Source organism: Palaemon carinicauda, chromosome 1 (assembly GCF_036898095.1).
Source record: "Palaemon carinicauda isolate YSFRI2023 chromosome 1, ASM3689809v2, whole genome shotgun sequence".
Taxonomy (NCBI): Eukaryota; Metazoa; Arthropoda; class Malacostraca; order Decapoda; family Palaemonidae; genus Palaemon; species Palaemon carinicauda.
The window spans coordinates 15,168,759-15,195,358 of record NC_090725.1 but is presented as its reverse complement, the minus strand read 5'-3'; the positions used below and the strand labels follow the sequence as shown (position 1 = coordinate 15,195,358).

The 26,600-nt window shown below is 30.5% G+C and overlaps 1 protein-coding gene across 2 annotated transcripts; it reads right to left on the bottom strand.

Annotated features, from left to right (window-relative positions):
• Window positions 1–1,891: 1,891 nt before the first annotated feature.
• On the bottom strand, window positions 1,892–25,584 carry LOC137647054 (alpha-N-acetylgalactosaminidase-like). 2 transcript variants are annotated; one of them, XM_068380220.1, is made up of 4 exons: window positions 25,391–25,584; window positions 24,465–24,572; window positions 13,255–13,440; window positions 1,892–2,078 (listed from the first exon to the last, which is right to left on the bottom strand). In XM_068380220.1, exons 1-3 carry the CDS (start codon window positions 25,538–25,540, stop codon window positions 13,276–13,278), a joined length of 423 nt encoding a protein of 140 aa, XP_068236321.1. In that variant the 5' UTR covers window positions 25,541–25,584; the 3' UTR covers window positions 1,892–2,078; window positions 13,255–13,275. The 2 variants fall into 2 exon arrangements, with proteins under 2 accessions (XP_068236321.1, XP_068236311.1); XM_068380210.1 differs by lacking the exon at window positions 1,892–2,078 and adding an exon at window positions 10,378–10,508.
• Window positions 25,585–26,600: the final 1,016 nt, after the last annotated feature.

Below are 26,600 nucleotides of genomic sequence, written 5' to 3'. Positions count from 1 at the left end.
CAGGTATAGAGATACAGTATACAGTATATACTTGCTATGTCCCCAACCCCCTGGTGAGGTGAGGTGGGATTGGGTAACGTCTATGGTTGATTTAAAGATTCCTTCGTTTCTGAGAATTCTTAACTAGATTAGTCACACTACTAGTATCTCGCAATTACTTAGATTGCTCAGGCCATTAACTGTGCTTTGCATGAATTTAGCTAGGTGTCAGAGTTTCTCTGTTACATGCAGAGCACGTACCGGAAAACTCTGTGTCAAATACCAACCACTTGGTTTGGACTTCCACCCTCCTAATTGGTGAGTCATCCCTATAAATAGCGAAAGGATTTGTATTTAGCGTTGGAACAAATGACAAATTTGAAAGTAATTTGTACTTTTCCTTATGACACAAACCTTCAGGTATTTATACAAATAGGCCCGCCATCATCTGTCCCCCTGTGTAAGTCGTGCCTGCATTAAAAAGTGACGAGACAACACAGGTGTGTGTGTGTGTGAGCGGAGTAGCCGGCTACCTGCCGCCCGCTAAGTAGCGGTAGGGTAGTTACACCTCGCTAAAATCGTATGGCTAGTCGTCCAGCTTAGCCAAAAGTATAATCCCTTTAAATAGCCCAAGGTTTATATCGTTAGAAAAAATACAAATTACTTTCAAATTTGTCATATTTGCATGTATTATAAGCATATGAATCTGCTTAAGTTTGTTGGGCACTTCTCATATATCAATAGCTCATAAGAATTCATGCAGCACCATGTCATGTACAGAGATTTCCATGCAAAGAAGGCAGCATTCATTTAATTTCAATTTCACGCTACACAAACAGAATCATCATTTAAGACCAGGACTTGTTTTGAGGTATATTAGTTATCTCATCTAGGTACATAAACAATAAGAGTTAGGAATTTAAAACTCATCTTGTAGCTAAGTAAATTTTCTTTTCATATTCTGTAAAATATTCTTACCCATATATAATAAAAGAAAGAAAATTAATGTACGACAAATATGCCATGGAGCTGAAGAGAGTAGAAATGGTTGGATGCAGAGTAAATCTTATATGTTAAAGATTAAAAGCCAACATGTTTTGGAATGCCTCTGGAAAAAAACTCTGCCTCTTCTTCCCCGTTGCCTGCTGCGTTTCTTAAGCTCCTCCTCCTTGGGCCTTTTAGCCAAAAAATATGTGTTTTAGAATCTCATTTTATCGATATTGTTAACTCCAATCACTTCAAAGCTGATGAGCTTATTACTCCAGATTCTGTTTGGAAGTAGGATTATTCTTCATGCAATTTTATAAATACTGTACAGTACACATCAGTATTTAATGTAAATTGTGAATTTTTCTTTTCTTTTGAATGTTGTTTTAAGTGGTTGAGTTGTGGCATTGCATGTTTACTTATATAAATCACTTTATGAGGGAGTAACTAAACATGTGAAATAAGATGGTAGGTGGCCTAATTGTAATGTTATTTATATGTATTAGAGTTTGTCTTCACATAGGGTTAAGAGCAGTTGTATTAGAAAATATTAACTGCTCATAGGAACTGAGAAGGTAGGTGACTTTATTTTGAAAGTGATTATTAGCTCACTCAGACTCGTCTTGAAAAAGCTTGTTAATGGGTTTTTGTTCCAACACTGTTACTTACCTAGAACTACCTTCTTAGGAGTTACTGGTTAACTCTACCTAACCGACCAGCTTTTTGTATAGTTTACCCCCCTCTTCCCGTTTTCTACGGGGTCAACCTCTGGCAGTGTGTTCTAGGCAAGTATGTTAGGAAAAATACAAATTACTTAAAAATTTGTGATTTTATATGGTTTATTTCAATCTTTTTATATTTTTATTGTTTTCCAAATTGTTAAATAAAGACTTTGGATTGCACTTCAGGTGCAGCTAAGCCTGGAAGCAGTCGTCGGATGATTGGCTCCCCAAGACAGCTAGAAAATGCAGTGCCAACCTCTAAGAATCCTCATGGAGTGTGGGTGTAAACCTCTACTTGCAGGATTTCTCCGCAGCACTACTTGTAATGAGGTTTTTTGTGTGTATTTATTAGACCTAGTAAATTTATCTGCCCAGCACGATTCTGTTTCTCTGTTAGAGGAGGATAGGATAGATTAGTGAGGTGTAGATAAGATTAGGTTTCATACTTGAGGAAAGATTAGCTTAGATTACCCTGATTTAGACAAAAGTAGATTTCATAGACTTTATAGGATTAGTAAAAGGCAAGATATGACAGGGAAAATATCACTAATGAATTTGATTAGGTGTAAGAATGTTTGGTGAGAATATTTTCATTATTTATTCTGCCTTAAATCTTCCGTCGATTAGGAGTAAGATGCTGTTCACCATTGCAACGGAAAATACTTTTTAAAGTATGAAGAATTTGATAGTTCAGGATGTAATATGATATTTCCTTTGATGCAAAGACGAAAGCATATCTTTGTATACAGTATTTGTTTATGATACATTATGATTACAGGCTGTATAAACATGTTTACTGTGTACTGTATATACATATATAGCATAGTAAAATATACATGGGTACCAATGTATGCACATGCTCATGAATAATGCACATACATATGTACATTCTTTATTATGTACCTAATTGTATATATGCATATAAGTAGTTTAAGTGACCTAAATTTTTCAGGGTATTTTGAGATTAGCTTCTTGTAGAGTGAGTAATGCCAGTTCAAGTTGAATTAGTTTTTTAAAGAATTTTTACGCATGCACAAGTGTAGAGTCAGAAGCTATATTTCTGCAGATCTTCACATTACTTATTTACTTTCAAATATTGTTAAATGTGACCTTGGCTATTTGAAGATTTATTTTTAAGATAAAATTCTAAGATTTCACTTGTTGAAATCTTTTTTTGTTTATTGGCTATGTCTTTAGAATATAAGAGTGTGACGTTAGATTTACAACCAAAGATGCTTTGTTTTCCTGGATTATGCACATTATTTCAGAATGCAGGTGACTTTTAAAATACTGTTCTGTTCAAATGATTCGTGTTAGAATGGATTTTATTTGTTTGATAATTAGTCGACTAAGGTAACCTGGCTGGCGGTAAGAAATTCATTGTGTTGGACTGATTGGCTTTGAAAAGGTCAATGTAGATACTGTGTTTAAATTTAGAATGTGATGAGGCCCTTAATATACTTTTATAATTTTAGCTAGTTATTCTGAGCTACTGACCTACATTTTTCCCTGGTATAATTCCCGTTGATGCAGTTTTCGAATCTTTTACTTGTATTTTTATGATTCAGTATTATTTGTTTACTAAGTACTACAGTCAGTTTAAACAACACAGTTTTATATATAGCCAAAGATAATAAATGTATTTATAAAGAAAGCATTAGACTTGAGCGTGGTCACGTTTGATTCTTATACATATCATGATTTTTGTTGAATGAAAATGGCATTGAAAATTGTTTGATATTGAAAGTTATTTTGAAATGGTTTGATAGGGGCTGTGCTTTTAATTCCTTTTTTAGTTTGTCATATTAGGAATTTTACAATGCTGATTCTTTGTCACATTGACACCTATCATACAAGGCTAACCTTGACTACTGCATATCATATACATTCGTATTACTGTATCCCAATCTTTTGTGCCTAGTGTTACCTATACAAGGTTAAAACATTATTACCTTTAAGCTTTGTAGTTTTGAAACTTGATAAAGTGTTAATATTCCTTAAAAAGGTATGGAGGAACATTTTTACTTATGTAGAAACAGTATTCAATGTGAATTTTTGCAGGTAGTGGTATTGTCTAATTCTTAAAATTAGTGTTCAGTTGTGTTAGTCAATTTCATTACATATTGGCTTCATTATCATTTATTTGCCACTGAGGTTGTAAATTTTCGTAGTGTCTGATGAGAATTTTATACTATACAGAATATACTACTGATAAAAGTGCATTTCCCATAGACTCCAAAAAAGTTTTCAGTAAAATACTTCAAGCATACGGTGCTTACACATCTTGCAATAAGAGTATATGTTGAGAAAATGTGCAGTGCATTTTGATAACCAGGTCTGCATTTCATCTGTGGAAGATATTGCTTACAATTAGCAAGTTTTAATGTAGATTGTGTTCTGAGTTTCATACGAAGCTCAATACTTTTTCTTCTCTAGTCATTCTTTGGTGGTAAAACATCTGTGTTGAGTTAATGGTCTTCATACCTTGACATTTATAATTTAGTGGTAATTTTATCTAGTGTTTGTGTTACAGTTATCTCATTTAAAGGTCTAAGCTTTGCTTTTGCTCACTGTGGTATGTAATCTACCAATACCTTGAGTACACATTAAAATTAAGAAGGTACTTTTTGCTTCTTACTTTAAAATGTATGGAAAATTTTAGCTGATTGGGGATATTTCTAAGCCTTTATCTTTAAATCTTTGTCTACATTGATTTGTCAAAAAGGATTATTTCTTCCTTTTTTATCTCCAATGTCAAATATGAAACATATAAATGCCAAAGTAATGGCATCAGTTCCATATTGGGAATGGCACTCTGGGATGTTGTTTGCATTTAAATACTATGTAGTTATATATTGGTATTGCATTATATCCTATTTCTTATATTTAGATATGTATTCAAGGGTTCTTGAAAGCATTAATTCTGCATTTGCTTGTAGCTTTTATCAATTATTTCACATGTTTTGTGTTCAGTGAATACTACTTTTAAGGGTAACCCTCCTATGTTAAATTATTAGGTATAATAATTATAAAATCATTGAACTATCATTCTCGGCTCTCAAGGGACCAGATTGTTAATTTAAGGAAAGGTGAAGGGGGAAAAAACCTATCTTTATTTGAATCACATTTTGGACCGCTGAAAACGTTTTGTAAAGAATCTATGACTTATGGCAGGGGGGTGATTTAATTGCTTCTTATTTATACTTTGGTATTGAATAGATAAAGCATTGGGGTCTTTGGTAATAAATCATTATTGAACAGAAAGTAATGTCATAGTGAGACTAATAAAAACAGCGAAATAAGTACAGCAATCTATGAAATTTTTGTGCCATCTAGATGCACAGTACAGTATATAGTATGCGACTATTAAGTGAGCATTTTTGAACGAGTTACCTTGAAACTTCAGACTATACTGTATTTTCATATCTTCATTTGAATACTCTGTAACATTGAGAATTGCTAAGATGGCAAATATTACATTGTTGTTTTTCTAAAATGTTTGTTTGAGAGCATTGTAAGCATGCTAATGCCTATATAGCATTAGAAAATTTTATATGCATGTTGGGGAAAAAGGAAATTTACATGCTGCATGTCGGTTGTAATAAGTAATTGGAATGGTTTCAAGATGAAAGTAGAATTCAGGTGTAATTTTTACTTCATGAATTTTATTAAGCCAGATCTGAAATTAGCATATAATTGTGCTATTTCAATGGTTCTTATTCCCTTGAGTTAATGAGATTTCATGATGTACTTTTTTTTTGGCTCTTATTTTTATGTGTACTGTAGTATTTAATTTGTTGTGTTAGTGTTTTATTGATAGAAGTAATTTAGTTCTTATTTATGAATTTCTTATATAATGCATTTTACAGTGTCCGTTTCATGATATTTACTAAAGTATTACCTCCTCCTTTTTGTAAACTGTCTCAATCCTTCCACAGCCTTTTAGGATGAATTTCAAGGCCTGCTCACAGTTTGATACGTTTCTCGGCCAGAATAACTTCTTTACTGTTCCCTTAAGCTAGGGATGTGTATGTTGATAGGGCTCCTAGGTCCACTTGTTGAAGTTTTGAGTCCTCAGCAACTGCTGCATGGCTCCCAATTAATGCAACAGAAAAATTACCTGTACCTCTCCTTCCGTTTCTCTGGAGTAAATTTTAAACTTTTCGAATCTGATTCTACTATTGATCTCTCTAGTCTATTTTCCCATGCTCTTTTCCTCTAATTTGGCTATGCATTTGGTCTTTAATTTGACTATCTTGTTGGTCTCATCAGTTTCTTTTGTTGTTTTTTTTCCTTTAATTTAACTCTGCTATTGGTCTCTTTCTATGTCTTTTCTGTTAAACTCTTTAAGCTGGTTCATTCATTAACGTTTTTTTAATATCACTTTGCTATTGGTCTCTCTAATATGGTTCATTCATTAAATTTTAATTTGGCTCTGCAATTGGTCTCTTTAATCTGGTTCATTCACTGATCTTTAATTTGTCTCAGCTATTGGTTCTTTCATTGAGTTGACTTAACAGTAATTTGATGTTTTTTAATCTCGTTCTGCCATTGGCTACTTTTGGTAAAGCAATACTGGTTATCACAAAAAAAAATATTTTGATGCGCGTTAAAAATTTTGAAAGTACAGTAGTATATAAAATACTTACTAAAAGAAATTGTATAGGTAAACTGTCCAAAGCTAGGGTTTTAAGTTTAATTAGAATTGTAATTATTATTTATGAACTATTTATGGAAGGTTTACTTCCCAGTTTCTATTTTAGAACTATGCTATGGCTTGCAATTGGATATTGTTACTTGGTAATTTTGTTTTTTGATTTTGACCTTTTCAGTGTTCAAGAGCATTTAATTTTTTTTTTTGTAAACTATAGATACAGTGAAACCTCCTTATCTGCAGGAAATACATTTCAGGACCCCAGTTGTTTTGGAATTTCACGTATAATAGGGAAGATAAACTTTTTTGGTTATTTAAAAATTCCTTCTATAAAATACATTACTGTACTGTATGCCCCTAAGTGGGAAAAAATATTTATATGAAAGTACACTGTACAGAGCATTAATAATATTGTATTGGTGAGGGTGAGAACGGGTGTAAGAAATGAGTTAGCAGCTAGAGTGGATATGAATGTGTTGAGGTGGTTTGGCCATGTTGAGAGAATGGAAAATGGCTGTCTGCTAAAGGTGATGAATGCAAGAGTTGATGGGAGAAGTACAAGGTTTGGGTGGATGAATGGAGTGAAGGAAGCTCTGGGTGATAGGAGGATAGATGTGAGAGAGGCAAGAGAGCGAGCTAGAAATAGGAATGAATGGCGAGCGATTGTGACGCAGTTCCGGTAGGCCCTGCTGCTTCCTCCGGTCACCTTGGATGTCTGCGGAGGTAGCAGCAGTAGGGGATTCAGCATTATGAAGCTTCATCTGTGGTGGATAACGGGGGAGGGTGGGCTGTGGCACCTAGCAGTACCAGATGAACTTGGTTGAGTCCTTTGTCAGGTTGGGCGGAACATAGAGAGGAAAGGTCCCCTTTTTTCATTTGTTTGATGTCGGCTATCCCCCAAAATTGGGGGAAGTGCATTGGTGTATATATGTATGTATGCATGCACATAAAACACTTGTGAAATACAGTTTACAGTACTCTACAGTATGTAATTTCTACAAACAAAAATCTAGGCTGTTTAAGAGTTCTCTATCTGTCTCGTATATAACCTATGCTGTACTTTACAAAAATTGTAGTTACACTACACTAGTAATGTATTGTAACTGTAGAATATATGCTTATATAGTGTACTGTACATATGAAAATATGCACTGTATACATGCATGTAATGCTCATGTTCAGTTTATGTACTCTAATGTAACAGTACCTAATGCTATTTCTTAGAATATACTGGAATACACGTAATAAACAATTAAGAAATATACAGTAAATACATGTATTAACACACTAGAAATATAAATACATGATCCAAACACAGTACAGTGCAATCTATTTTAGTAACTAGGCTATTTGGATACAGTAATACCCCGACATGTGTAATGAATTGGTTCCAGGAGACAACAAGGAAGTCAATTTTTTATGTAGGCTGAAAATCCCTGGTATGATGTGGCATATGTTCCCTATAATGATGACAAATTACTTACAACTTTCTAGTATTTTATAAAAACCAGGTGCAATATTGAAATATGCACTGCACAGTAATCTTAACACATTAACAGCGGTCATTTTATTTACTTTACGAGACTGTAAATTAAGCGTTCTTGAGAAACCTTTTGGAAGCTTAATGCCTTTAAATGCAACTAGTAGATCGATGGGTATCCTTTTTGTCAGGTCTTTTATCCATAAGTTTAATACTCCCCTCTTTCACTAGAACCTTGTCACATTATCAGAGAGCTTACTTTAGCAGTACTAGGGACAGTAGCAATGATTGTATCGCCTTCCTCTTAAAAATCTCCCGATTGGAAGACTGTTTTTCTCATACTTTCGGAATCAAGAATATTGGCCTTCTCAACCACGGACAACACCTTATGAGTGCCTTTAACTTTTTCGGCAAACACTCGCTGCACTTGAAACATGTTTTGGAAACACTGCATAATCATGGGGTTGCTTTGCTTTGTCCATATGGACAATGATATCCCACTCACTAGAGAAGCTGAGACATAAGACTGAGAGTGACACAAGGGAAAAAGGGAAATTGTGGCCATTTTGACGCTGGTTACGCTAAAAGAGACTCGGAACACACACGTGTTGGCATCTTGCTCCACTGAAAGGTTTTTGCTGTATTGATGCGTTGTTTAAAAATTTTGTTCGGTGCTTCCTGTTCAACAGCCATAACTTAGTGATTTACCGACTTATATTTTTTTTTATAATGGTTTCAAAAGTTTATTAACATACAGTTGAATCAGCGCGTGAGGTTTTACTGCGTAGTCTGCTTCTTTCAAATTTAGTAACATTCTTGCCCCATCTTGCCTTCAGGCCAAGCATTGTAGGGTTGGTTAAATCATAAGAATTATGTACAGCATATATGCAACAATTTATTTATTTAGAATTTAAATCATGTTATAGCTATATGACTCCATAACATTAATTTACTTTTTGTTTGTTTAAGGGCTTTTCATATGCTGAGTTATTTTAACAACTTCAATATTTTATTAGTGTTTTTTATTATTTGCAATTGTCATAGTTTCTATTGACAGCATAGAAAACCAACAGGTCTTTATAATTTTATAATTATATACTTGCTAGTTTCCATTTGTTTTATAAAAATTAACTTTCAAGTAATAGTGAGAAATTTCCTGAGCAGATTCCATGTATTGCAAGTAATAGTGACATGGGTGTACAATGTTATATTTGTGTTCTTGAACAAGAATCTTCTTTTACTTTATTTCATTTTTGTCACCACCCAGGAGATTTACTCAAATATTTTGCAATCCTTATCATTGTCATATTAGATCACACCTTGCAAAAAATTTTATTAGTGATAAAATTGCTGAAATTACTTTGGCTTTAGTTATAGGTGTTTTTAAGTTTTCAAATATTTATGCCAAAGATTGTGGAAAAATATTTCTTCAACTAATATTTAAACTTCATTATTTGAGAATTATTGTAAAATAGATAATTGTATTTTCCTGCCTGTCCCTCTCTTTCAACTTTGTTACTTCATAAAGGCTTTCACTTATTTATGTCTTGAAACTCATCTTTTCCAATGACCTAAGATGATAAGTTGTAAAAATTCTGAATACAGTATCACAGCTTCCAGATTTTAAGTAGAAATGGAAGGTCTAAATAACAAGGTATTGATTTTTTTAATCTGTATGGTGAAAGAATGAAAGCATTTTAGAAGCAGAAATAACCACATATAAGGTTAGAACAGTTTGTAACATTAAAAATATCTTATCTTTATAATTTTGTACACATTTGAATAATTAGAAACACTGAGTGTTGAGTAGAAATAGCCCCCCTCGTGAAAATGTTATATAGGATACTAATGATTTAACCACCAACTTGTACTGCACCTTTGGTACACCATACACTTAATTTATCCTGAATTTTGTGGTAACTCCTCATTTGGTTGTTCATCAGCAACTAAATGAGGCCAGCAATGATTTAGCTTTGAGGATTGGTTGAAATTTGTTTAGACCTGCTTAGTAACAGCATTAAAGTTATTTGTGCAGAAATTTAAATCTCTGGATTTGTTAGATACATATCAAACATTGTAGTGCTAAAAAGTGGGTGGGAAAACTAGGAGAGTTGAGTTTTAACTTGTAGGTCTCATTGACCTTGTAAATGAGAATCGTGGATGCAAACTATAAAAAAAAAATATAACATTATCTAATACAGTTATGGTCTTTGGTGTTTGAGCCATATGGTCCAGATCAGGGCCAGGGAAGCAATTCAGTGTCAAGGGGTGATGTAAAGTAATATTTGTAGTTGTATTGGGAATTAAAGGTTGAAAAAGGTTGGACAGTAAGAGTGATGTAGGGAAGTAGGAACATAAAGTAATTGAGTAAAGCTTGTGGTTAAAGGGATGCTGCAAAGACCCTTCAGCAATGCATACAATGCACCATGTGACATGTGCTAACACTAACTCCCTATGTGTGGTTGTGAGGTTTGCAAAACTGTAATTAAAAAAAGATCAACCCAGTATGACTAGCCCTTTGAGAGTTAAAATCTTTCCCTCGGTGATGTGGTTAAACTGTCTCTATACCTAAATGTTTGAAATATTCAGTGGACTCGGTTTATCAGTCGTGAATCTTGCTATTGTTGCAAGTCATGGGAAGGCTTCCAGCTTTCATTTCAGTTCATAAGAAATCTTCCATTGAAGCCTGTAAATGTTAATAAAAGATCTGTAGACAGTGGAACTGGTGGCATCATAGTTACTCCTAAATCTAGAAACAATAAGTTCATAGCTGTTACAATGGATTATCAAGGACATTTCAGTCTACAATTATAGGGAAGTAATTTTCAGTATTACTATGTACAACTATTTATAATTGTAATATTCACTGAAGATGCTTATCACTATTTAGCATGGAAAATACTTGTGCAGACTTTCAATTTTCATGCCATGTATACTAGAATTTTATAGTTTGCATATTAGTTTAACTCTTAGTTATTGCGTGGCCTTAATATTTTGCTATCACAGTAATGTGAATTAGAAATTCCTTTTGACAGATGCAAAGTTTTCCCTTGTATTTAGCTTTTGTTGAACAGATGTTGGATTATAAAGCCCTCACCATCTAATAGAAAAGGTTTAAAATAAAAATGCTTCATTCCAGACAAGCCATGGTCAAGTATGACTATGTGGTCTGGTTATATTAACTAATACTAATACAATATGTGGCTAAGTCCTTTATGTTTGGTTTTTCTCACAAGTAAGCTGAATAATTAATCTATTTATTGGACTGGCAAGAGAATTCTGTTTTACAGTCATATCCAACCGTACAATACTTAGTTGTAAATGGGCGGACTTAAATTATTGAAGTTAGATAAGATGCTAATTATATCATTGAAATTTGTTTGAAAGTGTATTATCATCAAAATAAGAATTTTACTTTTTCTTGTTTGTCTGTAATTGTAAGTCAAGTCAGTCTGTCAATCAAGAAATATATCTCATTTATTATTTAGTATACTTATTCTCATGTTTGCCATATGCTGATTAACCCTTTTACCCCCAGGGTATTTGGAAATTTCCAACCCTTAACCCCCAAGGGTTATTTTTGTTTCAAGCACATTTTGCAGTATATTGCTCTAACAGCCTTAATTTTTGTCAGAGAGGTCAGGTTGGTCTCATTCTCTTGGAAAATGCCTGAATTTTCTAAAAAAAAAAATTGACAAAAATATGCAAAAAAAAATTTTTAAATAGCATTTTTTTGCAAGGACGTACTGGTACGTCCATGGGGGTAAAGAGATGAGTTTTGTGAAACGTACCAGTACGTTTTTTGGGGGTAAAAGGGTTAAGTAGTATTGAACACTAAGTATAGTAATGTTTTGGTTATATTGAAAAACATGTCTTTATAGATTCACTGTTAATTTTTATGTCGATGATAATGCTGTTGAATGGCTTTTGACTCCACATTTATAAATTCTTTGTTTGATGTAATGATAGTTTAGCCTGACTGCACTTCTAAAAATCCCAGCTTTCAAATTCCAGGCTTCTATGAGCAGTAATGTGTAGTCTTTTTAAGTAAGAATGTTTTTGCACAGTTGATAAGACCATAGGTTGTTGTTGCAGTTCTCATTATTTTGATAATTTTTCCATTACTATTTTGAAGAGAATATTTTTACTTTGATCAGATAAGGGTAATGGTGTTGTATTCAGATACTGATTAATAGTTTTATTAAAGTGTGAAGTCATTAACAATTTTGACAAATTTACTAAAAAGTAAAGTTATTGGAATTTTGTTATAAGTGGAAAGTGCTGATCCATTAACTGAAAGATCAAAACTTTGTCTTTTTTTTACAATAATGTTATTAGGAATATTTTCTTCTTTTCATTTTGTAGATATTAGTTTTGCACAACTTAGTTATTTTTTCAAAAATGTTTTTACACAAATTCCAAGTAAAGTGCCATTTACAATGTAAGCAAAAGTATGTTTTTGTTGCCTTAAAAGTTCTTCAGTCCTGTTAAATTGAACAGGTTGCCTTGTTTGGTCACTTGCATACTTTTGGAAGTTATAATGCGTTACCTAAGTAGTGTACAGTACTTAGTTAGATTGGTGACTGTTTTGTGGCATGCACATCAATACGCCTGTTTCCAGGCGTTATTTCTTGAAGTGCCAATAGTTATTGAAATATTCATACATTTGAACTGGTACCCCTTAGTAATTGGACCTTGTGGAAAATATAAAGTATGTAAGATCAATCCTATTTTTTTCTTCAATGATTGGTGCTATGCTAAAAAAAAACTTTTTTTCTTTTTTTTCTTTTTTTTCTTTTTTTTCTTTTTTTTTTAATGGCCTGAGCCTTCTGGCCAGTCATGGGTTCATATTCAAGATGTGAAGCAACTGCAATCTCTTTGTAATGGAGTAGCTGGATTCAAGGGTGTCTAGAGCACAACATTGCCAGTCTAGGAATGAATGAAAGAAAATCTTGGTATTTAAAGATTTTCCGTGTTTTTATTATTAATGGATTGAATGCAATGTAACTGACAGTTGATTATTGACCAGATTTTTTTTTTCAATTGTTCCACATGTTAAACTAAGTTTGTGGAGCCCTTAAACAGGAAAGGTATTAATTTGTGGCATTGAAATATTGTATTGCAATATGAATGCCAAATGTATAAAATGTACAGTTATTTTAGGTTAATACTCAGAAAATTCTATGTACAGAAATGATATTGTGTTCACAGTGTGGCAGCAGATAAGCTTTTTAGTAAATTAAAAACATTCATGAATTTGTCATTTAATTTTACCCTTAATTTGCTTTTTGGTAAAGTAATTAAAGTAACAAAAGTTATCATAGGTTATCATGAACACGCATGGTTAATTTGCTTGCAATTTTTACTTGACTTAATATGCAAGAAAGAATTTGATAAATACAGTAAGTTAGATAAGTGAAAAATAAACTTACTAAAGAGGGATAATTTAGTGATTAGTAAATGAGGTCGCAGCGCAGCATTACCACTCCACTGGGGTTTACAAAAACACTAAATTCAGCATCAGGGTCAAATTCACCCAGCACAATTCCTTCGTAGAGATCGGTGACTTTATATCCCAAGCTGTACGTCATGCCATATTTTGAGAGAGTTATTGGTACCTAGAATAAATTACAGTATTTTATGGAAACTAAAAAATCACATTTTTTTTACAGTACAGTAGTTTATAATTTTCATAACTACAACCGAAGGTCCTTTAATTAGGAGTATGACTTCAGCAAGCTGAAATGGCCAATAGAAATTTTACAGGATACAGTAGTTGTAACTACTGAGTTCTTAACTTAAAGTTCTGTTACTTTCTACAAATTGGCAAGATGAGGTTCATTTTGCACTTGGAGAAAGGGTAATGTTAATTCATTGTGTAAATGTGTTTGTGGTAGCTCAAGTCCTGCTGATTACCACCGAGTTTCCATAACTTCCTGAATTAAAGTTTTTGAAGATATGGTAAAACCTGTATAGTTTTACTGAAGGTGAATCATCTGTTCCCTAGTCTAAAGTTTGGCTTTCGTAAAGGATTTGTAGCATGTGATGCCCTTCTCACTACCTTCAATGCTGTACAGAAATCCCTTGATAGTGGTCAGGGTGTTAGTATGATTGGCCTCGATTATAGTGCTGCCTTTGTCCATGTTAATCATGAAGCCTCTGTTTTAAACTCAGAGTTGGGAGTGGGTGGGATTTTTCTTAGCACCATTAAGGAACTTTTAAGTAATAGATTGCAAAAAGTTGTTGATGGGTACCCTAGCGAGTATAGGAATGTGATAGCTGGTGTTCCTCTGTGTAGTATTTTTGGCCCATTATTTTTCATACTACAGTACTTCCACATGACAGGTGGATCTTGAAAACAAGCTTCTTGCATATGCAGATGATGCTACTCTGCATCAATTCCATCTCCTGAGTGTATATCTGGGGTTGCTGAATCCCTTAATAGAGAACTAGCTAAAATTAGTGCATGGTGCAAATTACAGGGCATAAAGTTGAACCCTAACAAAACTCATTGATTGTAAGCAGGTATGGGCAATAGCTCATCATCTGGATTGAGCATTCATAATGATTTTGTTTAACTCTGTATGTCTTCTACAATTTTAGGTGTGATTCTTGATGGCAAATTTACTTTTGAGAAACACATTCGGTCTACCTCTTCAATTGCGCAAAAAGTTTTCTTATTGAGTAAGTCTTGTAATATTTTTGATGAACAATCTATTATTAAAATTAAAATTATCATAATATTTAAAATAATTGATTCAAAATTGATAATGATTATTAATCATTGAATGATTAATGATTATTAATCATTGAATGATTAATGATTATTAATCATTGAATGATTAATGATTATTAATCATTGAATGATTAATGATTATTAATCATTGAATGATTAATGATTATTAATCATTGAATGATTAATGATTATTAATCATTGAATGATTAATGATTATTAATCATTGAATGATTAATGATTATTAATCATTGAATGATTAATGATTATTAATCATTGAATGATTAATGATTATTAATCATTGAATGATTAATGATTATTAATCATTGAATGATTAATGATTATTAATCATTGAATGATTAATGATTATTAATCATTGAATGATTAATGATTATTAATCATTGAATGATTAATAATTATTAATCATTGAATGATTAATGATTATTAATCATTGAATGATAAATAATTATTAATCATTGAATGATAAATAATTATTAATCATTGAATGATAAATAATTATTAATCATTGAATGATAAATAATTATTAATCATTGAATGATAAATAATTATTAATCATTGAATGATAAATAATTATTAATCATTGAATGATAAATAATTATTAATCATTGAATGATTAATAATTATTAATCATTGAATGATTAATAATTATTAATCATTGAATGATTAATAATTATTAATCATTAAATAATTATTAATTATTTAATTAATAATTATTAATTATTTAATTAATAATTATTAATTATTTAATTAATAATTATTAATTATTTAATTAATAATTATTAATTATTTAATTAATAATTATTAATTATTTAATTAATAATTATTAATTATTTAATTAATAATTATTAATTATTTAATTAATAATTATTAAATAAATAATTAATAATTATTAAATAAATAATTAATAATTATTAAATAAATAATTAATAATTATTAAATAAATAATTAATAATTATTAAATAAATAATTAATAATTATTAAATAAATAATTAATAATTATTAATTATTTAATAATTATTAAATAAATAATTAATAATTATTAATTATTTAATAATTATTAAATAAATAATAATTATTAAATAATTAATTAATAATTATTAAATAATTAATTAATAATTATTAAATAATTATTGAATAATTAATAATTATTAATTATTCAATAATTATTAATTATTCAATAATTATTAATTATTCAATAATTATTAATTATTCAATAATTATTAATTATTCAATAATTATTAATTATTCAATAATTATTAATTATTAATTATTCAATAATTATTAATTATTAATTAATTATTAATTATTCAATAATTATTAATTATTAATTATTAATTAATTATTAATTATTCAATAATTATTCAATAATTATTAATTAATTATTCAATAATTATTAATTATTAATTATTCAATAATTATTAATTATTCAATAATTATTAATTATTCAATAATTATTAATTATTCAATAATTATTAATTATTCAATAATTATTCAATAATTATTAATTATTCAATAATTATTCAATAATTATTAATTATTCAATAATTATTCAATAATTATTAATTATTCAATAATTATTCAATAATTATTAATTATTCAATAATTATTAATTATTAATTATTCAATAATTATTAATTATTAATTATTCAATAATTATTAATTATTAATTATTCAATAATTATTAATTATTAGTTATTCAATAATTATTAATTATTAGTTATTCAATAATTATTAATTATTAATTATTCAATAATTATTAATTATCAATTATTCAATAATTATTAATTATTAATTATTCAATAATTATTAATTATTAATTATTCAATAATTATTAATTATTAATTATTCAATAATTATTAATTATTAATTATTCAATAATTATTAATTATTAATTATTCAATAATTATTAATTATTAATTATTCAATAATTATTAATTATTCAATAATTATTAATTATTCAATAATTATTAATTATTCAATAATTATTAATTATTCAATAATTATTAATTATTCAATAATTATTAATTATTAATTATTCAATAATTATTAATTATTCAATAATTAATAATTATTCAATAATTATTAATTATTAATTATTCAATAATTATTAATTATTCAATAATTATTAATTATTCAATAATTATTAATTATTCAATAATTATTAATTATTCAATAATTATTAATTATTCAATAATTATTAATTATTCAATAATTATTAATTATTCAATAATTATTAATTATTAATTATTCAATAATTATTAATTATTAATTATTCAATAATTATTAATTATTAATTATTCAATAATTATTAATTATTAATTATTCAATAATTATTAATTATTAATTATTCAATAATTATTAATTATTAATTATTCAATAATTATTAATTATTAATTATTCAATAATTATTAATTATTAATTATTCAATAATTATTAATTATTAATTATTCAATAATTATTAATTATTCAATAATTATTAATTATTCAATAATTAATAATTATTCAATAATTATTAATTATTAATTATTCAATAATTATTAATTATTAATTATTCAATAATTATTAATTATTCAATAATTATTAATTATTCAATAATTATTAATTATTCAATAATTATTAATTATTCAATAATTATTAATTATTCAATAATTATTAATTATTAATTATTCAATAATTATTAATTATTAATTATTCAATAATTATTAATTATTAATTATTCAATAATTATTAATTATTAATTATTCAATAATTATTAATTATTAATTATTCAATAATTATTAATTATTAATTATTCAATAATTATTAATTATTAATTATTCAATAATTATTAATTATTAATTATTCAATAATTATTAATTATTAATTATTCAATAATTATTAATTATTAATTATTCAATAATTATTAATTATTAAATAATTGATAATTATTAAAAGATTAATAATTATTAAATAATGAATAATTATTAAATAATGAATAATTATTAAATAATGAATAATTATTAAATAATGAATAATTATTAAATAATGAATAATTATTAAATAATGAATAATTATTAAATAATGAATAATTATTAAATAATGAATAATTATTAAATAATGAATAATTATTAAATAATGAATAATTATTAAATAATGAATAATTATTAAATAATGAATAATTATTAAATAATGAATAATTATTAAATAATGAATAATTATTAAATAATGAATAATTATTAAATAATGAATTATTAAATAATGAATTATTAATAAATAATAATTATTGAATAATTAATAATTATTGAATAATTATTAAATAATGAATAATTATTAAATAATGAATAATTATTAAATAATGAATAATTATTAAATAATGAATAATTATTAAATAATGAATAATTATTAAATATTGAATAATTATTAAATAATTAAATTAATAAATAATTAAATTAATAAATAATTAAATTATTAAATAATTAAATTATTAAATAATTAATAATTATTAAATAATTAATAATTATTAAATAATTAATAATTATTAAATAATTAATAATTATTAAATAATTAATAATTATTAAATAATTAATAATTATTAAATAATTAATAATTATTAAATAATTAATAATTATTAAATAATTAATAATTATTAAATAATTAATAATTATTAAATAATTAATAATTATTAAATAATTAATAATTATTAAATAATTAATAATTATTAAATAATTAATAATTATTAAATAATTAATAATTATTTAATAATTATCAATAATTATTAAATAATCAATAATTATTAAATAATCAATAATTTTTAAATAATCAATAATTATTAAATAATCAATAATTAATAAATAATCAATATTTAATAATTAATAATTATTAAATAATTAATAATTATTGAATAATTTATTATTTATTGTTTATTATTTATTATTATCATTAATTATTATTATCATTAATCATTATTATTAGCCAAGCTATAACCCTAATTGGAAAAGCAACTTGCTATAAGCCCAAGGGCTCCAACGGAAAAATAGCTCATTGAGGAAAGGAAATGGGGAAATAGATAAAAGATTAGAAAAAAATTAACAATAAATTATCTAAAAACAGTAACTACATCAAAACAGATACCATATGTCATATATAAACTTTAAAAAGACTTATGGCAGCCTGTTCAACATATAAAACATTTGCTGCAACTTTGAACTTTTGAAGTTCTACTGAATTAACTACCCGATTAAGAAGATCATTCCACAACTTAGTCACAGCTGGAATAAAACTTCTAGAATACTGTGTAGTATTGAGCCACATGATGGAGAAGGCCTGACTTAGAATTAACTGCTTGCCTAGTATTACAAACAGGATGGAACTGTCCAGGAAGATCTGAATATAAAGGATGATCAGAATTATGCAACATGCATGATGATCTAATTGAACGACGGTGCTAAAGATTAACATCTAGATCAGGAATAAGAAATAAACCGTAAATTTCTGTCCAACAAATTAAGATGAGAATTGGCAGCTGAAGACCAGACAGGAGAACAATACTCAAAACAAGGGAGAATGAAAAAAATTAAAACACTTCTTCAGAATGGATTGATCACCAAAAATCTTATAAGACTTTCTCAATAAGCCAATTTTTTGTGCAATTGAAGACACAGACCTAATGTGTTTCTCAAAAGTAAATTTTCTGTCGAGAATCACACCTAAAATTTTAAAAGAGTCATACAAAGTTAAAGAAACATTATCAATACTGAGATCTGGATGTTGCTGGGGGTGAAGGCTAGTTCTAGATTTCTGGATTATAAACATATACAGTATTGTTCTCAGCAAGTTTTCCATGGAAATTCCTTTAACAATACTGCAAGCAGTGAGGAAAGGACATGGGTATTTTTTGATAAACTTGTCAGGTGCTTGCTTTTACATTCTTATGGAGTATCAATGAAATTCCTCCGGTTAGAGAACAGGTCAAGGATTTATCAGTTCAAATTCTTATGTTTTGATCTCGGGATGGCTCTTTTAATATTCACATCATGATGGCTCTCATTTAATAATTGAATGTGGTTATTGGGCATCCGAGTTCTATTATACCTGGACTTTCTAGAGTATTCCAGAAGATGCTGCCACAGCCAAGCTGGAAGTTACTTCTTGTACAAGAACTGTTGTGCTGCCTCTCTGAGCCTGCTGGTTTGATCATTTGAAAGAAAGTCCCTCTCTCTCCTGCAGTATCTATCAGCATGCCCAGATATTGCATTCCCTACTTGGGAGTTAGACTTGACTTTACAGAATTTAAAATGTTCCCCAGATAGCGACTAAAGAACAGTCAACCTCAATCCTGAAGCAACTGCCTATTGGAGGAGGCCAGAATCGGTCAATTATCAATATACCTAAACAGACATATCCCTTACTAGTGGGCCCAAGCTGACATCAGAGAACATCTGAGGATCGGTGGACAGTACAAAATACATGGTCTTGAGCTGATAGAGTACTTAAGGAAGAAGTGGAGGTACATTCTGGAAGACCGATACACCGCTCCCTTGAGGAAGAAATGGAGGATCGATAGATGAATATTTGGAAATATGCATACTTCAGTTCCAACGAAAGCATGAAATCCCCTCTCTGATACAGAACAAATGGAATATGTTGTCTCCATGATGAATGGGACTTGAGGAAAAAACCTGTTCCGAGGTGAGATATTAATGACCTTTCCAGCCCAGTTGAATTTTCCACCAGGAACTGATCATTAGCATCTACCACAGTTGCCAACCCACCCCAAAAATTGCACCAAGAAATATGTCCCTATTAATGAGAAAATGCCTTGATGTAGTCACTGCTTCAACGGAGTATAGTTTCCTTGTTGAACCCTTGTGAGGGGCAAGAGGGCTCTTGAACTTGGAGAAACTTCTCCCAAGTTCAAATCTAAATTTCTCTCCCTGTTCAATTTCTACTTCTCGACATTACTTCAACATCTTCCTAATCTCAACTTTCATCTTGCTGTCCTAACTCTATAAGTAAGATTTTGTTTTCTTTTTTTATCTTTTTTGGTTTATTTCTGTATTTCTGAAGGAAGGAAGGTATTTTATCACCTATCCAGTGTGGTTTTATATAAATGCACTCAATGACTGATGTACTGGTATGATATGAGTCCTCTCTTTGTGAAAGCCTTTGCTTCCAAACAGTACCATATAACAATTTTTTTTTTTATCTTGAAAAGGCCATTCATAATTTGGGATTGAGGGTAGAGCTACCATTGTTCATTCAAGTATTTATTTCACATAGATATTTTTAAAATTAGATTACTGTAGGTGAAATACATCTAGACCCAGATATGTACATCAAAGGCAAATGGATTCCATGTGTAAATGAAGCCAGATTTTTAGGGTTGATATTTGACTGCAGGCTGACATGGGTTCCTGACTTGGAAGCCTTAAAAGTAAAATGTCTTGATACTCTGAATCTTTTAAAAGTTTGGAGGACAGACCTCAAAACTATTTTAAAACTACACAAAGCCTTATTTTTTCAATAACTAGTTATGGCTGTGAAGTATACTCCTGTCACTCAAAGCCGATTAAAGATTGTAGATTCTATACACCATACTGGTGTTAGAATAGCCACAGGAGCTTTTAGAACTTCACCGATCTCAAATCTCCTTGTTGATGCTGGAGAATACCTTAATTTAGACCTACACTGAAGGTCTAATGAGACTTCCTTATGCTTTAGCCTTTCAGACTGCAAACCTTTTATGGCATTGTAAGGATTATAAGATGCACCTACAATCTCCTCAACCTTATGGGTTTCAAGTAAAACAATTGATAAACAAGTTCGATATAGCTAGAAGTAAAATTCTACCATTTAGAATATCACCAACCCCTCTATGGAAATTACCAGAGATGTCTTTCTGTAGATATTTTATTGGCATAAAAAACACGACGGGTCTTTTTTACGGAACATGAAGAACGTAGCGATTTGACTTTTATCTTTACCAATGGCTCCAAATCCGATGCTGGCATTGAATTTGGAGTATATAACAGTACTTTTAATTGTCGAGATGCACTTCCCCTAACATCATCTATATTTACTACTGAAGCATATGGCATACCGATTTCTACTGAAAAAAAATATTGTTAAAGAAGGAGGGCAATTTTACAATTTTTTTGTGATACAAGAAGTGTCCTACAAGCTGTAGAAGCTTTTGATTCATGTAACCCCATAGTTTTAAAGATTTTTTAGTGGATCTTTATTATTAGGCTGAGTAATATACAAGTTAGAGTTTCCTGGGTTGTGGCATACGTAGGTGTACCTGGAATTGAAGAGCAGATGGAGTGGTAAAAGAAGCTGCAGCTGAATTGTTTCCAAGAAGATATGCCCTCGTTTGTAAAGATATGTTTAATATTATTTAGCAGAAACATTGGATACCCTACACGGTAATAAGATGAGGGAAATAACGAGTGTTATTTCTCCTTGGCTATGTGACATGATGCCCCGGAAGTGGGAGACAATGGCTTTGCCGGCTGCGCTCGGTCACACTCTTTTGATACAAGTTTTTGATGACTAGCTAACATTAGCCATATTGAGATGACTGTTTGGTACCCCTTTTAAGCGAGGCATTTATTGAATGAATGGCCCACTCTTGGGTACTTAAAAAATAGATATCTGTTAGAGGCTCTAGGTGGGTATGACATGTTCGTCCGTGGCAAGATTCTTTACCAGAATGTATCCTACAATAGTAGTGGCAATTTAAAATTTATTTCAGAAACAGGTCTTCTGAAAACTATTCAACCTTTACACTGACCAGTTTGCTTTTATGATTTTAAATTGAATTTTCATTCATAATTCATTTATAAAAAATGATATCAGTGTCAATGACCTTCGATGACAGGATGCCATAAAACCTAAAATCAATCAAAAGTAAGAGTAAGTAAATTCATGGAGGAACATTCTGGCTCAAGTTCTTTGCATCCTCTACTACTAGACAGAGGCTAGGCACCTCTGAAGGTACTGTTCCCTGAGCTACCACCTTGTTCAAAAAGGTAGAGGGCTCAACAAACCACTCTGGAAATAATCCTTCCTCTTCAAGTATGTACACTTCAGACCAAGGTTACAATTAGAAGCACCTGATTGTGAACAATCAACGATTCTGATCGGAAGCAGAACCCTCTTTGGTACCGACACACACAGAGGAAGCAGTAACACCCCATGCTTTCTTCTTTGAAGAGCGTACAGTGGTGCATGGTCCCTAGTGATGATTTTAAGCTCCACGTGGGAACTGGTCACTATGTCATGTAGGACCTTATTCTTGATTCTCTATGCTTGCACGAGCAATGCTTAGAGTGGTCCTGGATGCTGAGCTGGTTTTATTCCCTATTAGGAGCAGAAATCTCCCTATTGCACATAAGAGATGGTCGGGTGACAGGTGATCATATTCCCAACTGTGAGTGTGTGTGGGAGCTTCTCCTCTGACCTGAGAGCCATGATGTAAACATTTATGAATACGAGTGATCGAGAAGACAGCGTATACACAATAGGGATGTCTCATTGCTCATTGGTTTCATTCACCCCCTGTTCTTGTAAGTGAACACCATCTCCAAAAAAAAAAAAAAAAAAAAAAGACAGGCGGTTCTCAGCTAGCAAGGAGAGGAGGGTGGAGAAGAGTAGCACCCTTCAACTTCCCTATCAGCAGTGTACATGGTCACTCTTGTACAGGACCAAACACCATGAAGGAGCATTGGCATCATTAATTCAAACCAAGCTACCTTCTCCAGCAGAGTTGGTACAGGGAGCCTCCTGGTCCTCCTGGACTTCTCTGACTTCTTAATTGAAGAAGTAGTGTCAAAATCAGAGGAAAAGGAAGAAAAACAAAGTGGATAATCAAACATGCTTCCAACCCTTACCAGCCTTCCTCAGTGTCAAGGTCTTGGTGACCAACAACGATGCTCCCTAGAAAAAAGACGTCACGGGGACGTATTCAACAGGAACCTCAAGGGAAAACCATCATTAGAAACATGTCCTTTGTAGCAATCATATAGTCATAGGGTCTGGGTAAAAAACACAGGAGATGCTTTCAGACCACCAGCAGTCGACATTCAGGTTTTTCACAGATGGTGTTCCAGTGATGTCTAAAGTAGGCCACAGGCTCTTCATGTAATAGTCTGGTAATTTTCAGTAAGTGAAAGGAGTATTCCTCTCATTAGGAGAAGGCGAGACTTTCAACCTTCCTAAAGAACGCATCAAATGTGATCCAATTTCTCCTTTTCTACGATGTGCACTTTCCTAGGAACAAGACAGTGAAGCTCTCCCAGGAAACACAGAGAATTGGGCTCCAACAGAGTGAAAAAAATGTCATAAAGTATTTTGGGCCACAACCTTAGAGTTCCCAAAGCTGATTAATTCTTCCCACAGCAGAAGAGGCCTTGAATGGTACTTGCTACAGGGAGACGACTTCAAACAGCTTCCCCCTGCAAAGCTAACACAAATGAAGATAATCAACAGTGTACACTGCAAGGAGAGTCAAACAAAAAGATTAATTTGCTGAAATTTAAAGAGGCAGCAAGAGTACATGAATACTACTTGTGGCCACAGCCAGGCCAAAGAATGACTAGTCTAGCTAATTGATAGGTGGGCTGGAGTGGGCGGAGCTTCCCCATACAACCCAAGGAGGTTGTACAACCCATTGTAGTTATAACTACCTAGCTAACGATTTAATGGCCATCCTAACTTGTGCTAATGGTATAATTTTTTCAAAGGATGAAAAGTTTGCTTTCACGTTGAAACGAATACACTTAAAAAATCAAATTCCTACTTTTCAATACTGCATTTACTAATTAAGAAGCAAGAGAATTAATAGTTGAATACATTCCACACGTAAGTAAACTAGTAAGCATTTTATGGAACATGTGGGCTACATCTTACCTTATAAGGCATGCCGTCATCCCTTCGGCTAAGAATAGCTACTGCATAAGAATAAAAATTTTCTTCTGTTGGAAATATTGGACGTGTCCAAATCTCTATTCCATGCTCCTGCAAATATACAAGTGCTTGAGAAAAATCACTATTTTATACATTTCCCTTACTATACAAACTTCAATTCTTTAATTAGGTTATATTAGAGTAATTGTACAGTATTATACAAACTCCTATTTTTCCCCCTTTCCTTAATGAAATCCTAAATCGTCTATAATATTAAATAAGCTAATTTTGAGTTTTATTCGATTCTTTTCACAATCCCAAATTTTTAAGATTTGACTAATTCTATTATTAAGTTTGATGTATTATATAATTTAGTTCTGATTTTTACTTTAATATGATTTCCTTCTAACATCTCATTTCATTAAATTTTAACTTATTATCCTATTGTGTCTGTTAAACTCTTTTTCATTGTGTCCATTAGCTGTACTTTTTGTGGTATCAGGAACATAGGGTTCATTTAATAGTGATTAACAATTCTTCATCACAAACTTTTGATATTTATTTAAAAACTTCTTAAGGATCTAAATTTGCATATATCTAAGTTGCTAATATGCTCCCAAGCTTAATTGCCAAGCTGAATATTCTAGAAACTATGCAGGGAGACATAATCCATAATTGTAAGTACACGGAAATTTGAAAAAAAAAAAAAAAAAAACAAATATGCATCTCGAGTAATGCATTTTTTGGATAAAAATTTTGCTGTTCTATTAAATTCAAGATAACTAGTTCTCCTATTTTATGACAAAAGAACTGTTACTTACTAACCAGTAGGAAAGTGTCAGAAAAGTGAAAAATCTAACATTTAAGACATTATTGTTAATGAAAAAAAAAAATATTTTTTACACTGCCTGAATAGAGAGTCAACTTACCTTGGAAAGACGTCTTCCTTGTATGCCAAGCACATCTTGATCAACAGCAATTATTTCCTTGTTCTGAAGAATAGCTTTAAATTTGGGATCCATATTTCTTAAGTCGTTAGACATGATGAGAGGTGCAGCCATGATAGCCCACAATGCCATTTGTGCCTTTGCTTGGTCATAACTTAGACCAAAGTTACCAATTATCAACTGAAAAATAACAAATACATGTAGCTGGAATCAAAATATATAAAATGTGAAATAGAAAACTATGCGTACAAGTTGATTTTGATATTTAGTAAAGCACACATAAAATGTACATTACTGCATAAAGAGAAAATTTCTGGGTCAACCTGTGACGGCCGGTGAAAAAGTCCTTCTTTCTACTTCTTCTGATGTAAATCTTCCAAATATACTAGAGAAAATTAAAAGCATGGAATGCAGAGGTTACTACCCTCGCGCGAGCACCTCGTGACTGTCGTGTATACATCAGGGGCGTGTGAAAACCACTATTCACAGGCTGTCTTCCAATTAGATAACTCCTTCATCAAAGGGAAGGGCCGTAACAAAGACCCCAGAAACCACACTTGGACCACGCCATCGTCACCCACACGAATGCCTTCTAGGTCATCCTTCTGGTTTGGACTTGCCCGCAAAGTCGTAATTTTTTTGTGCTCGGTGTTTTCCCAAGTGATTGCACTTATTGCGCAGCCTCTACAAGCTTAACCAGCTTCCAAAGGAACACTTGAGTACCAAAGTCTGTGAAAGATTTGTATGTAGGATTGAAATATGATGAATGCAATTTTTCACTTGCTTGCAGGGCAAGTATTCTAAAAGGAGAAAATTTCTTCATGACTGGGCAAGTACCGTTCCCAGCGTCTAATTTGAGACGAAATCTGATTGAATACTATGGGCCTGGATAACAAAGCATACACTTCAAGACTTCTATGCATTTCTGGCAAAAAGTAGTGTGTTTCTCTTTTAATATCTCCCATACTAAATACTTGATCAGAATGGTACTTTGACACAGCACTCTATGGACCTCCCCCAAATTTTTGATACTATAATGCATTTGGAAAACTCGTTATTTAAGGCGTTTACTCTTTTCCTAATAAAGCCCAAGCCAAGTATATCAGGTAAGTAGGTAAAGCAATTTGAATACTCACACTCCCCCGTCCCTCCCCTCTCCTTCCCTCCCTCTGTCTGTCTGTCTTGACCCCCC